The 15,241-nt window shown below is 36.5% G+C and overlaps 2 protein-coding genes across 3 annotated transcripts in view; both read right to left on the minus strand.

Annotated features, from left to right (window-relative positions):
- LOC123592936 (olfactory receptor 13C3) overlaps window positions 1–15,241 on the minus strand; it is a 331,436-nt gene that overhangs the window by 229,987 nt on the left and 86,208 nt on the right. The gene's annotated exons all lie outside the window — the stretch shown is intronic.
- Window positions 1,802–2,773, minus strand: LOC123592727 (olfactory receptor 13C7-like). Its single transcript, XM_045468069.1, has one exon. It carries the CDS (start codon window positions 2,771–2,773, stop codon window positions 1,802–1,804), a length of 972 nt encoding a protein of 323 aa, XP_045324025.1.

The following is a 15,241-nucleotide window of genomic DNA, read 5'->3' on the forward strand; positions in this document are numbered from 1 at the left end:
ATTGACTTTCTATCTTAGTATCTGAAGCCCCCACAATTTGGCTCCAAGCTGCCTTTCCAATCTTCTCCTCGGTCACTAACCAACCTCTGTCACTAACCCAAGTTCCAACTAATCGAAACTCTTATTAATGGTGGTCCATATCTTGCCATATGCTGTTTTCTCTGTCTGAAAAATTCTTCTGTATAAGACTACTAGGAGAATTGTTTTTCCTAGCTCAGCCAAGCAGAAAACCCCTTCCTAGGACTCTCTTCTAGGGGAATTTTACCTATCCCCCTTTAATAACACTTAACACACTAAATTATAATTGTGACTCACTTAAGTCTGTGACCACTTAAGGTCACCAATCTTAACAGCCAGTCTCAGCATGGTGAGACTATAAATGGAATCTATCACTAAATGTCTTAAAAGATACTGCATAGCTTTACTAAGATTTTCAAGACAGAGACACAGAGGAAGGATCACAGAACACCAGCACCAAAGCTTCCTATTTAGCCATTTTCTTTATTTTCTCTGATTCTATTTTTATGGTTTCTATTTAAATATCTCCCATATCTATGTTCCAAATATCTAACATGCACCTCTTTCTTCCTCATTGCATTATCCCCTCTTTCTCACTGTCCTCTTTTATGTCTTTCCTAGAGATGGTCCAAACCCTTTTATATGAAGATGACTTTATCCCATTTAAACTATTCCAATTCATCATCACTCTGTTCAGCCCCTTAAAAATCCAACATACTATGAATGCAAACAAAGGATCCAGCTTAGAAGGTAGGGGAAGAGGAAAGCTGTGAATAGTCTTTAATATTTTTGTTCTTAATTTAAGTGTCAGTCTGTATACCACAGGACTATGCACTCCTTGATCATGTTTGGGATTTTGTCTCCATGTGTTTGTTTTTTTGATATCACCAATAGTTAGCATAATGTCTGAGACAAAATATTCAGTAAATACTGATTACTTGAATAATTTAATGCAGGAACAAATGACTGACTGAATGAATGAATAGAAACCTCTTATTCTACGGGCAATTCATCTAACTGAAAAGATACCTAATTTGTGATACTTTAAACCCACTATTACCATGTTCTCAGAGAATTATATGAACAAGTTCTTTAGAAGCTAATTTTTGAGTCATTAACAGTAACAATGGTTTTCACTCAGATGCCACTACTCATCTATTGAAACATATGATAAGCCCTCAATCAGCTGGGGTGCCTGCATAGTGACACACATTCCCTCAGACACTTCTTCACAGAAGTGTGTCTGCCAGTTTGCAGCCAAAAGGAAGTCAGACCTAGGAAAAACAGCTTCATTTTTCTACTCTTGTCTCTCTATGGCATATACACAGGCTAGGTACCTAATACCCTAAAAAGCTCACTCTTTTCCTTTCTATGATTGAAGGCCACCCCATTAGTAATTATTTACATTGAGTTCTAGTTTATCTTCCTAAGAAAGATAGGAGACTAGAAAACCAATGCACATAGAAGGCAAGAGGTTAAGACAACAAAATGGCATTTCCTTTCACATAAGATTACAGAACCCATTATTCCAGAGTTAAACTAAATTATGTTATCCATGAGAAGGTGGATGGTTTGGATGAGAATCCTTTTACCCATAAATTGCTGTCCCTTTCTTCTTTAATCTAGTCATGAAGGGAAAAGGTAGGCCCTACATTTCTCTCACATTTAAATATCAGGAACAGAAAAATTAGAATTTCAGGAGTTAATGGTACCACCAATCCTTATATTTAGTTTGGAACCTACAGGTGAGATCCAGTTCTGCATCCAGAGTAAAGGAATTTGTTTAAAGCATTGACATTCCCTCTGAGGAGCATTTCTGACACAGCATATTCTTCACAGCTTCCTTCACATCTTTGTTCCTCAAACTATAGATGAGGGGATTGAGCATAGGTGTCACAACTCCATAGAAGAGAGAGATGATTTTGTCTGTGACTTGTACTTTGTCTGTACCAGAGAAGTCTTTAGCCTTGGGTTTTGCATACATGAAGAGGATGGTTCCATAGAATATAATCACCACAGTTAGGTGGGCAGAGCAGGTGGAGAAGGCTTTGCGCTTCCCCTCTGCAGAAGGAATCTTCAGGATAGTGGAGAGAATGAAAACATAGGAAACAAAAATGAAAAGTACTGGGACCACAAGAAAAATAACATTAGCAATAACCATGCTAATAACATTTATGGAGATATCAGCACAAGCCAATTTTAAGACAGCCAAGATTTCACAAGTAAAATGATTAATGACATTATCCCCGCAGAAAGGAAGCCGCATTGCAAGAGAGGTTTGCAACACAGAATTGACACCCCCTGCAATCCAGGACCCAGCAGCCATGGACATGTATGAAGTCTTGCTCATAATAACGGAGTATCTCAGAGGGTTACAGATGGCCACATAGCGGTCAAATGCCATCATGCTCAGAAGGACACACTCTGTGGCTCCCATAGCAAAGGAGAGAAACATTTGCACTCCACACCCAGAGAAGGAAATGGTTTTCTGTGAAGTTAAGAAGCTGCTGAGAAATAGGGGAATAGAAGAACTGGTATAGCAAATGTCCAAGAATGATAAGTTACTGAGGAAAAAGTACATGGGGGTGTGCAAGTGGGAGTCACAGACACTTACAATGATGATGATTCCATTTCCCAGCAGGATAACCAGGTACATACACAGCACCATCACAAAGTAAATGGCCTCAAGCTCTGGATAGCCAGAAAGCCCCAGTAGGACAAATTCTGTCACAGAAGACTGATTGGTCTTTCCCATGCTAATATTTTCTTTCACCAAAATGAATTCTGTAGCAGCCAGAATACATGTGGATCTGTTACAGCAGTGTTTGCAAGAGATGTTTGCATCCTTAAGCGGCTTCCCTTATGGGTAATACAGACTTATAACTGGATAGAGAGATAGCATAAGAATATGTTATGATCCTCTAAGCTCAGTTATAGACTTTTAGATAGCATGAAGGAGGCTTTGGCTCAAAACAACAACAAAAAAAGACCTTGTTAGAAAAGAGATTCAGAACACATACAACTGGTTTATAAATATGTATCTAACTTACATTATAAATTTGAAATTTGAATGCAATGTCACCATAACATTTTTACCAAACAATCCAGAACACAATATGTTACCCTCAACAAAAATCACTGTTCTTCACTTATTAAAACAAAATACTGTATGTAAGTCCTGCTGCAATGGTAATTTAACCTCAGAATTTTGTGGCTAGAAAACAAGATGAAAAATATATATTCTTCAGAAAAAGAACTTTTGGTTAATTCTAATCTGGGGAGAAATGTATACCTGTAATACCCTAAGAATATTAACTATAGACATTACTAACGGTCAAAAACAAACTTTTGGATTAAATTATTCTTTTTCGTCTTTTTCAGCACAAATTGGGATGTCTAGGTAACTCTATTGTCCTGCCTAATACATATAATGAATTACAGGTTGATCTCAGAAAAACTCTAGTACACATGTCTCAATCTACAAACCATAATAAAGGTATAACCTAAGAAATTTAAGTTATGAGGGATTTACTCTTTTACTTGCAGGCATGAGAAAATACATATTATCTTTTCCCTGCACAGAAATCAGCTTCTGTTCTAACAGCTTCTCTGCCAATCTTACTCTCACTGCATATTCAGAATGCCCATAATAAAGAGGGATAGGTCATTCAAAATATTCTTAAGCACGGTAATATGTTATAATTACTTATACCCCCACTTCACTAGAATATAGAATATTTTTATATCCAAATGACAGAAACAGAAGTCCTACTTTTTTGTGAGATTGCTAGTCTCATAAATTCCATCTCAATAAGTTCAATAATATAACTAAAAGAACTATCTGTTTCTCAGTTTTCATTTATACCAAGTAGTTGCCATTGCTACAGTAAAAACAAAAACAAAACAAAAGCAAACAAACAAAATAATTAACCAGTGGAAAAACAGAACTGACTTCCAGTAAAAATGAAAGTTGGACCTCTTTACAGTCACTTCACTAGTAGAGGAGCCTTTAAAGGAACAGCCAATGGAGCACCAAAGCAGCTTACGGTCTTTGCTGCTTTGAGGATCTTTCTAGTCCCAAAAGTAATTTAAAGTTCACAATGTGGATTGGTTAGAATTTAGAAACTTTCTAGTACTTTTGGGATGAATTCCCCTAGAAGCAATTAAAACAAAGTTCCTAATACAATTAAAATTAAATGTAACTCACAAAACAAATAATTCTTCTGACTTTACACCTTCTGGGAAGAGCAAATTTAGAACTGCTACCCAGGTAAAATGGCCAAGACACAATACGCCAAACTTAACCAATCTATTGTTCAGTCATGCCCACACATATGAGACAACATGCAGCAGAACAGATCAACAATTCCCATGAGGTGAGCAAACCACACTTTACTTATGAACAGGAAAAGAAATTCCAACTTGAGATTATTATGACATTTGCTATGCCTATCTTTTGAAATCAGTACCAACATTTGAAGAATTCAATCATTTTATATGAATGGTATGAAATACTCTTCCAGCATGAAAATAAGGGAAACCATTGTGAGAAGTCTTATAAAGGGAACAAAATTTGACAACACTCTTTTTTGTCAGTGGACAATATTTTTTAAAAGTCACTGAGTGAAATATGCAACATAATCCTGAGCAATGGGAAAACAATTTACACCATGAAAGACGGTATTATATACTGCAACAATACAAATTTGAAGAGCAATTCCCAAAGTTCTTAACTTTATACAAGTACTTTTTCAGTATACTGGCTCATAATGCAAATGTTGAGCATGTTTTCTCATTAATGCTCAGTGGACAAAAGAATTAAACAGTTTTGATGTGAGCAAGATAAAAGCTATGTTACAATACAAATGCAAGATAGACTGCAAATGCAAGGAGTTTTATAAGGAAATTATACAAAACAAAGAAATGTTAAATGAAGAAAAATACTTACAATTAAAGAGGTACGTACAATAGATACTTATAATTTACTTCAGATAAACAACAAATAATTTTTAGTACAAGTATTTCCTATGCAATATTTTTATTTTATCCCAGTATACATGTGCAAAAGCATTCAGAAATAATTCAAATTTAACTGGGCATTATCTATTTTCATATGCTAACCTGGCAACCCTAACTTCTTGTGCCAAGTTTCGCTTGAAATCCAGTCCAAGCCCAGGTTGCACCACCTAGCACCATTCCCAGGCATTGGAGGGAGTACAGAATCCAGGTGCCTGGGCAGTACTACTCACAATAATACTGTGAGACAGTACTATTTTTATTTTTTTTTAACTTTTTATTTACTTATTTTGAGAGAGAGAGCACATGCAGGCAGGGGTGTAGTGGCAGAGAGAGGAAAGAGAATCCCAAGCAGGCTCTGCACAGTCAGCACAGAGCCCACCGTGGGGCTTGAACCCACAAACCATGAGCCCATGACCCGAGCCAAAATCAAGAGTCGGACACAACAAAATGAGCCACCCAGATGCCCCAAGACTGTCCTATTTTTTAAACTTTCAATATTCTCAAAAAGAGAATATTTAGTGTATTTCTCTAAACCATTCTAGTCAATACAGGATTATATATCTGTTGTCTCAGATGTACCCAGCCACTGCATAAATATCACCTACAGCTACAACCCTCTTCCCTTTCCAGGACAAATATGGTAAGAAGAAACTAACATGAACTTATAGGGTTTCATGATCTAGTACTGCTCTTCAACATTTCCAAGATATGGTCTATCATCTCAACTTCCCACTTTTTCATTTCATTTAATTCAGCGTTTACTAACTGAGGCCTCCTCATTCCAGGAACTATGTCTGCTTCTTCCTCAAATCCCATAAATTATTTTCGTCCCCTGCCAGGTACTACATCCCATTACAAGAATAGCAAGCAATGCCTAGGGTCTTAATATCTGGGGTTAACTCCCCTAATGATGATTACCTCTCTCTACATCCCATTACAAAAGTCAAATCTACATGTTGCCCCCTCCATTTTGCTGTGAAGACCATTCACTGAATTTTTTATTTCCATTATGCTTTTTTTTCAGTTCTAAAATTTCCATTTGTTGTTGTTGTTGTTTTCTACATCTTTCCTGAGACTTTGGTTCTCTGCTTAGGTCTTCTATATTTTCATTTGTTCTTAGTGTATGTGTATAATTGCTCACTGAGATATTTTATAATGGCTGCTTTAAATTCCTTGTCAAATAATTTCAATGTCTGTTCATTTTTTGTTGTATCTGGAGATTGTCTTATATCAAATTGAGATACCTGATTCTTTGTATGAGGAGTGATATTCATTTGTATCCTGGATATTTTAGGTACTATGAGAGTCTGGATCTTATTCAGACCTTCTGTTTTAACAGGACTCCTCTAAAACCACGCCCTTTACAGAAGGAAATCATCACCTTGTTCTTGCCAGATTCAGCAAAAGTTTAGTCTCCTCACACGGACTTTATGACACACTGAGGATAGAAAGATTTGTTACTACAGGGCTGTGGTAAAAGCCTTAACTTTCCACTAATCCTCCTCTGAAAGTGTATGTGGAGGGAAAGAGCAGATGGAAGAAGGTTAAAATCTAGGCTCCCCACTTGATATGTGATGAAGTAGGGAAGTAGGGCTGTAGTATTTTTCTCTCGTGTTTGGCTGGAATAGGCAATTATCGCTGTTATGTTTTTTGTCTTGCTAAGCCACCCCTTTCTGTTCCACTAGAGTAAGATTTTCTTGTGCTTTTCTGTTTGTTCCCATTGGTGTTTCCAAGTTGTAGGCTTATCTAGCACTCAGTCTGGGATATATAGAAAGCAAAAATAAAACCCAGGAAACTCACTGCTTTTTGTTTCCTTAGATCCCAAAGTCCCTAGCTGGTCTCTTTCTCTCCACCTTTCAGAGTCTTCTTATGTTTTCTTTACACATAATGTCCAGAGTTTTCACTGTATTTAATAAAATAGAGAGAAGTATCTATTCCATCTTGTCTGCTACCAGAAATCCCTATATCTATTTTAAAAGTGAATCCATTAGTATAATCTTCCCTAGAAAATACTCCAGCCAGAATGACTTCTCAATGAATTTTTAAACTCTTATAAGGAAGAAATAAATTAAATTCTACATAATCTATTCACAGATAGAAAACAGAAAACTCCCTTAATTCATTTTTATGAGGTCAGTATAAACCGTATACCAATATGTAACATATGGGTTTTTTTTTCTTTTTCTTTAAAAAGAAAAATTACAAAAATGAACTATTGGGACCTCATCAAAATAAAAAGCTTCTGCACAGCAAAGGAAACAATCAGCAAAACTAAAAGGCAACCAACAGAATGGGAGAAGACATTTGCAAACAACATATCAGATAAAGGGTTAGTATCCAAGGTCTATAAAGAACTTATCAAACTCAACACCCAAAAAGCAAATAACCCAGTGAAGAAATGGGGAAAAGACATGAATAGACACTTCTCCAAAGAAGACAGCCAACTGACACATGAAAAAAATGCTCAACATCACTCATCATCAGGGAAATACAAATTAAAACCACAATGAGATACCACCTTACACCAGTCAGAATGGCTAAAATAAACAACTCAGGCAACAACAGATATTGGTGAGGATGTGGAGAAAAAGGATCTCTTTTGCACTGCTTGTGGGAATGCAAACTGGTGCAGTCACTCTGGAAAACAGAATTCTTCAAAAAATTAAAAATAGAACTACCATACGACCCAGCAATTGCACTACTAGGTATTTATACAAGAGATACAGGTGTGTTGTTTCGAAGGGGCACACACACCTTAGTGTTATATTTTATATAACAATATAAATATAAAATAAATATATATATAAAAATAAATATAGTGTTATATTTTAAAGAACAAGAGATTACAGTTAAGTGGCGTTAATTCTAGAAATGTAAGTGGTTTAAAATTCAAAAACCCATTTATAAGAAAATGGTATTATTAAAAAGAGGGGCACCTGGGTGGCTCAGTTGATTAAGCATCTGACTCTTGGTTTCAGCTCAGGTCATGATCTCACGGTTTCATGGGTTCAAGTCTCATGGTGGGCTCTGTACTGACAGTTCAGAGCCTGCTTGGGATTCTCTGTCTCCCTCTCTCTCTGCCCCTCTCACACTTGCACTGTCTCTGTCTCTCTCAAAATAAATAAATAAACTTAAAAAAAAAAAAAAGAGGGGCACGTGGGTGGCTCAGTCGGTCAAGCCTCCAGCTTCAGCTCAGGTCATGATCTCGCAGTTAGTGAGTTAGAGCCCCACGTCAGGCTCTGTGCTAACAGCTCAGAGCCTGGAGCCTGCTTCGGATTCTGTGTCTCCCTCTGTCTGTCTGTCCCTCCCCCACTTGCGCTCTGTCTCTGTCTCTCTCTCAAAAATAAACAAACGTTAAAAAATTAAAAAAAAAAGAAATATCACATAGTAACATTTATAGAGGCATAAAATTACTGTAAAATTATTGCTCTGAGTTTTTAAACCTATGGAACAAGTTTCATTTTGCCATATCTCCTGTTCATGTAATTAACTACTTGAAAGCACTCCCTTGCCTTTTTCATCTCTATATATCCATACAATGTTGACATTATGTAAAAGGTCTTTCATATAATTGGATCTCAAATAGGAATAAAATTAAAGAAACAGAAAAAATGTCTACAATGTTATTAAAGTACTGTTGGCTACTACTTTTTTTATTGAAGTATGGTTTTGATATACAATGTTACTTCAGATGTACAACATAATGATTCAACAAGTCTGTAAGTTGTGTTAGCTCACCACAAGTGTAGCTACCATCAGTCACCATATAACACTATTACATCAGGCCCTGTGCTGGCAGCTCAGAGCCTGAAGCTTGTTTCAGATAACATGTGTGTGTCTCTCTCTGCCCCTCCCCAACTCACGCTCTGATTCTCTCTCTCTCTCAAAAATAAATAAATCTTAATTTAAAAAAAAAATGGCAGCTCATATAACATTATTACAGTACCACTGATTATATTCTCTATGTTGTACCGTTGCTCCCTGTGACTTATTCATTCATAACTAGAAGCTTGTATCTCCCACTCCCCTTCACCAATTTTGTCCATCCCCACCCCCACCCCCAAAAATAAATACAGATTTAAAAAATTTTTTAATAAAAAAAACATGTCTGTTAAAATCACAACCTTCCTACTAATAAATACACTCTAAAGGTGTAGGGTAATATAAATATGCATGAAGTTAAAAATAATAAGATCTCGGGCAGGGCCAGAGAGCCAGTTGTGAGGAGAAATGGGAGTTAGAGGAGGCAGCTGGGGAGCAATGGAAGTAGTGTACTGGCCACTCAGATAAGGCTGGGCACCCATAGCTTTGGTTATTGCATCCTTGTGTTTTCCCATCCCACCAAGGAAAAATATACTACACTGCAATGACTCTTCTGTTCTATAAAAAGGGCATCTTGGGGCGCCTGGGTGGCGCAGTCGGTTAAGCATCCGACTTCAGCCAGGTCACGATCTTGCGGTCCGTGAGTTCCAGCCCCGCGTCGGGCTCTGGGCTGATGGCTCAGAGCCTGGAGCCTGTTTCCGATTCTGTGTCTCCCTCTCTCTCTGCCCCTCCCCCGTTCATGCTCTGTCTCTCTCTGTCCCAAAAAAAAATAAATAAAAACGTGGAGAAAAAGAAAAAAAAAATTAAAAAAAAAATGGCATCTTAAAAAGGTCTATAATGAGGGGGTGCCTGGGTGGCTCAGTTGGTTAAGCATCCAACTTTTGATCTCAGTTCAGGTCTTGATCTCAGGGTCATGAGTTCAAGTCCCACACTGAAAAAAAAAAGTAAAGAAGGTCTATTATGGGAATTAGACTTTGCTCATTAAAAAGAGGGAGTGAAGAAGAGAATCTCTGATCCCAGTCTTTTTCCATTGTCATTACTCTCAAAAGTCAAAGGTAAGTGGAGAATAACTGTTTAACTCTCTATTTACTTTTCGTTTCCTATTTCCCATTTGCAAATATTTTGACATCAGTTACAATTGCCTTAAAAAATGACACAGGATAATTCAAAATATACAATTATTTTAGAAAGTAGGTTAGAAAGTCAGAACTGCACTATGCTTTCAAGTTTATAATATATATAGTACATACATATGAATATATTAAAATATTAATAATTACAACTGAAATTATGGATTAATTTCTTCATTTGGGTTTTTCCATGTTTCCCACTTTTCTGCAATAGTATGTATTGTTTTATTTAACCAGAAAATTTTTAATTTATTTTTTATTACTTTATTATTTAAATTCAAGTTAGTTAACATACAGTGTAGTATTGGTTTCAGGAGTAGAACCCAGTGGTTCATCATTTACATATAATACCCAGTGCTCATCACAATGAGTACCCTCCTTAATTCCCATCACCCACGTAGCCTGTCCCCCAAGCCCCCTTATATTCAATGTCCTGAATGGGAAAAATATGCAGCCAAGAACTCTTTATCCAGCAAGCCTGTCATTCAGAATAGAAGGAGATATAAAAACTTTCCCAGACAAACAAAAACTAAAGGAGTTCATGGCCATTAAACCAGTCCTACAAGAAATTTTAAGAAGGACTCTCTGAGTGGAGAAAAAAAAGACCAAAGCAACAAAGACTACCAAGGACCAGAGAATATCACCAGAAATACCAACTCTACAGGTAACACAATAGCACTAAATTCAATCTTTCAATAACCACTCTGAATATAAATGGACTAAATCCTCTAATCAAAAGACATAGAGTATCAGAATGGACTTAAAAAATCCATCCATATGCTACGTTTATAAGAGACTCATTTTAGACCTAAAGACACTTGCAGATTAAAGGTGAGGGAATGGAGAACTATCTGTCATGCTAATGGATGTCAAAAGAAAGCTAGAGTAGCCACACTTATATCAGACAAACTAGATTTTAAAACAAAGACTATGGGGTACCTAGGTGTCTCAGTTGGTTGAATGTCCAACTTCGGCTCATTTCATGATCTCACAGTTTGTGGGTCAAGCCCTGCATCCAGCTGTATACTGACAGCTCAGAGCCTGGAGCCTGCTTCAGATTCTGTATCTCCCTCTCTCTCTGCCCCTCCCCTGCTTGTTCTCTCTCTTTCTCTCTCTCTCTCTCCCTCTCAAATAAATAAATTTTTTTTTTAAAGACTGTAACAAGAGATGAAGAAGGGCATTATATCATAATTAAGGAGTCTATCAAGAAGAGCTAACAATTGTAAATATTTATGCCTCCAAATATATAAATCAATTAATCACAAACATAAAGAAACCCATTGATAATAATAATACCATAATAGTAGGAGACTTTAATACCCTACTTACAACATGGACTGATCATCTAAGCAGAAAATCAATAAGGAAACAATGGCTTTGAATGACACACTGGACCAGATGGACTTAACAGATATATTCAGAACATTTCATCCTAAAGCAGCAGATTATGCATTCTTCTCCAGTGCACATGGAACATATTCCAGAATAGATCACACATTGGGACACAAATCAGCCCTCAACAAGTACAAAAAGATCAAGATCATACCATGCATATCTTCAGATCACAATGCTATGAAACTTGAAATCAACCACAAGAAAAAAATTTTGGAAAGCCCCCAAATACATGGAGGTCAAAGAACATCCTACTAAAAAATGAATGGTTTAACCAGAAAATTTAAAAAGAAGTAAAGGAAAATTTTAATTTATTAAAAATAAATTCTTGTTTAATATGTTAAACTATAATTAGGTCTTTGAGACAATATCTCTAAATCTTGAGAGCTACTACCACCTTCCATACAATTTAAAAATACTCTTTAAATCATTTCTGGGATTACAAATTCCCTTAGAAGGAAACAAAGAAGGATTTAAATTGGCTATCAGAGCCATGTGTAGATCCTCTGGACATTCTCAGGGCCCAGAAATTAGAGGACACACATTTATTTGCTATTGATACAAATTCAAGACAGAACATTTGAGTAGGAATGACAGTCTTACCTTTGGTCTGTTCCCCTTCACACTACCCCCCGAGTAATCTGAAATGGTGGGGTTCTTAACAGTGGATCCCATAGCTCAAAAAGAAGAGAGTAAAGATATCAACTAGCTAGAGAAACATCAGCCACAATGAATTTATTATCTAGACACAAAGAGGTTGGTAAAATACTAGAAAAAGGAATGATACATAGTGATTAGTGTGCTTGTGTCTAAACTACATCCTTTTTAAAAACTGAAGTCTAAACAGGCCACACTACCTATTGTGTGTGGAGAAGGTAAGAATCCTACACAAAGAACTGAATAGGAAGCACTGCAGACTTGTAAAGATTTGTTTCAGGAAGAGAAGGAGAAATGGAAATGATAAATCATAAATTTTATATTTTTAAAACTTTTCACTTTGAACTGATTTTTTTTTAATTTTTTTTCAACGTTTATTTATTTTTGGGACAGAGAGAGACAGAGCATGAACGGGTGAGGGGCAGAGAGAGAGGCAGACACAGAATCGGAAACAGGCTCCGGGCTCTGAGCCATCAGCCCAGAGCCCGACGCGGGGCTCGAACTCACGGACTGCAAGATCGTGACCTGGCTGAAGTCGGACGCTTAACCGACTGCGCCACCCAGGCGCCCCAAAAAAAGAATTATTAAATCAAAGAAGTATCTTGAATATCTATGAACATCATTTTACAATATTCATTTCTCCTTAGGATGAAAAAGGCGGGTGGGGCAGGGGGAGTGTCAGCCTGAGAGATTAGATTAAATTAACCAGTGTTGTCCACTTGTTGTATGCCAATGACTATCACATATCACATAGAGTTTTTCAAACCAGTTCTATAAAATAGGTGTTATTATGCTAATATTACAGATGATACATCATGCTCAGGCAAGTTAAGTGTCTTCCCCGAGATCTGTATAGTTATGAGGCCACATAGCCAAGACTGAACTGGACTCTAAGTTGTCTGACTCCAAGCCAAGTGTTCTTTCCATTAAGGTGTGGTATTGTTTCATAAATAAATCTTATCAGCAGTCCAGACAAAAGGATAAAAGGATTAGAGCACAGTAGGCTTCCACAGCACAGCCTTAGAGATGGTCAGAGCATGCAGGATGACCTAAGTGAATCAATTCCAGGATTGAACTTAATGCTCAGATAGAAGTTCCTGCTAGATAAGAGCTACATACTTTTGCTATGTTTCCAGGAACAAAAAAAGAAAATTGCACTTGTTTTCCACAGTGGAAACAACAACAGCAGCAGCAGCAGCAACAACAACAACAGGATAATTCTCAATACCATGTAGAAAAACAAGGGCCTTTGCCTTTTTTTTGGCCTTTGCCTTTGTTCATTCCATCCTATTTACTATTTCCTTTTGGGGTGCATAGGGCTTATTTGCTGATACAAGCACTAGGGATCTCCTGTGAGGGATGTCTCATATTGTGAAGAATGAAGTTGCTTTATAAACAATAGGAGACAGTCAGTCTGGAACTAGAATTCAATACCTAGTGCTAGGAATTTTCTCCTGAGGATGCCTTCCAGGATAGATGTCATGTAGCCTGATATAAGAGGCTCATGGGGCAAAATATGAAGTGCTGGCTGAATTTATATGATTTATAGACAAACTTCTGTTGACAAGTACAGGGGAAGACAGGTAGATACACATGATCCATGAGTCTCAGAATGTTCTTTCTTTACATAAGTGGTGCCCAGTGGTGAAAAGTAATCTAAGGACAGGTTCTTTGGGGAGACAAAAAAAAAAAAAAAAAAAAAAAAAAAAAAAAAAACCTCAGGGAGCCAAGAAATTGAAACTTTATCTTTTTGCGAACAAAGAGAAGTAAGCAAAAGTAACAGAAATCCCTGCTCTTTTTCCCATGGTCTTGCAATTCTAGCACTATGTCTTTCTTTTTACTATGTGCTACTGTTGTTGCAGCCTGACTGTATTGCTAACCTTGGTTACATTCTAAATAGTGGGCTCTAGTATCCCTTTGCAAAAACTGGGCTGTGTCAGTATGTCTTTTCAGAGTGGATATATTTGTGGATTGACTGGTTGAAATCAGAATGTTAAATGGCATCAATTAGTGTATGTAATAAAACAACAGAAAAAACTCAAGCAAATTTCCAATCCATTGACTGTTCTTTACCTTTCTTGGGCTTTACAGAAAGCTGGGACCAACAAATGCCTAGACCTTTCAGCTTCTTTGGTAGTCTCCTAATCATTGGAAAGAATACAAAAATATCAATCTTCACCCCAGGGCAGTTAAGAATTTATTCTATATTTCTTAATCAAATTATTTCTATAATCAAAAATTCTATATTTCTTAATCAAATTATTTCTATAATCAAAAATATAGTTTTATTAAAGAAAATATAGAAAATGTGTACAGGATTAAGAGAATTTTAAATACTTCAAAAACAAATCTGACAAAGAAAACTACAGTTAACATTCTGATGTGGGTTCAGCTACACGTATACAAAATTTATTTATATGATCATTTATATTGCCGTGAGATTTGCTTTTATCTGATAGTATATCATTAGCATTTCTCCTCGTCCTTAACTGTTCTCCAGGATGCAGTTTTCAATGGAATAACAAATGACACATCCCATCATCACACACCAGATTTTCAGCATCCTTAAAAAATTATGACTATTAGTTGGATATTTCAGAAAAATAATTATTAAATAATAGTGATGATGATGATGATGATAAAAGTAATCTTCAGGTGACTTTTCTGGAAATACTTGTAGAGTTTCATTTAAAATCAAGTTGGCCCATGTCTAAAATACTAAGTTTCTATTAAGAAAGAAAATTGAATTCCATCAAATCATCATTTATATCCATCTAGATGATCAAATAGGGTTTTGTATTTACCTGTTTATTTGCTATATTAATAGATTTTTCAAGTTTATTTATTTACTTTGAGAGTGTGAGTGTGTGTGGGGGGGGGGGGGGGGGGGGAACAGGGCCAGAGAGAGAGGGAGAGAGAAAGAATCCCAAGCATGCTCCATGCTGTTAGCACAGAGCCTGATGCAGGCCTCGAACCTATGAACTGTGAGATCATGACCTGAGCCAACCAAGAATCAGATGTTTAAATGGCTGAGTCATCCAGGCACCCCTATATTAAGAGATTTCTGGATATTAACCTTGAATTTATTATATTATTATACACTTGGATTTGGTTTTATATTTATTTATGATGTTTACATATATATTGAAATGAGATCAAACCATAGTTTTATTCTATTTTTGACAACTGGGATATGAAAGTTA

The sequence above is a fragment of the Leopardus geoffroyi genome, chromosome D4, assembly GCF_018350155.1.
Source record: "Leopardus geoffroyi isolate Oge1 chromosome D4, O.geoffroyi_Oge1_pat1.0, whole genome shotgun sequence".
In the NCBI taxonomy this organism is placed as follows: domain Eukaryota; kingdom Metazoa; phylum Chordata; class Mammalia; order Carnivora; family Felidae; genus Leopardus; species Leopardus geoffroyi.

What these genes read in the sequence shown, in the direction of transcription:
- LOC123592727 (XM_045468069.1), bottom strand. Translation starts at nt 2,773, where the DNA reads ATGGGAAAGACCAATCAGTCTTCTGTGACAGAATTTGTCCTACTGGGG.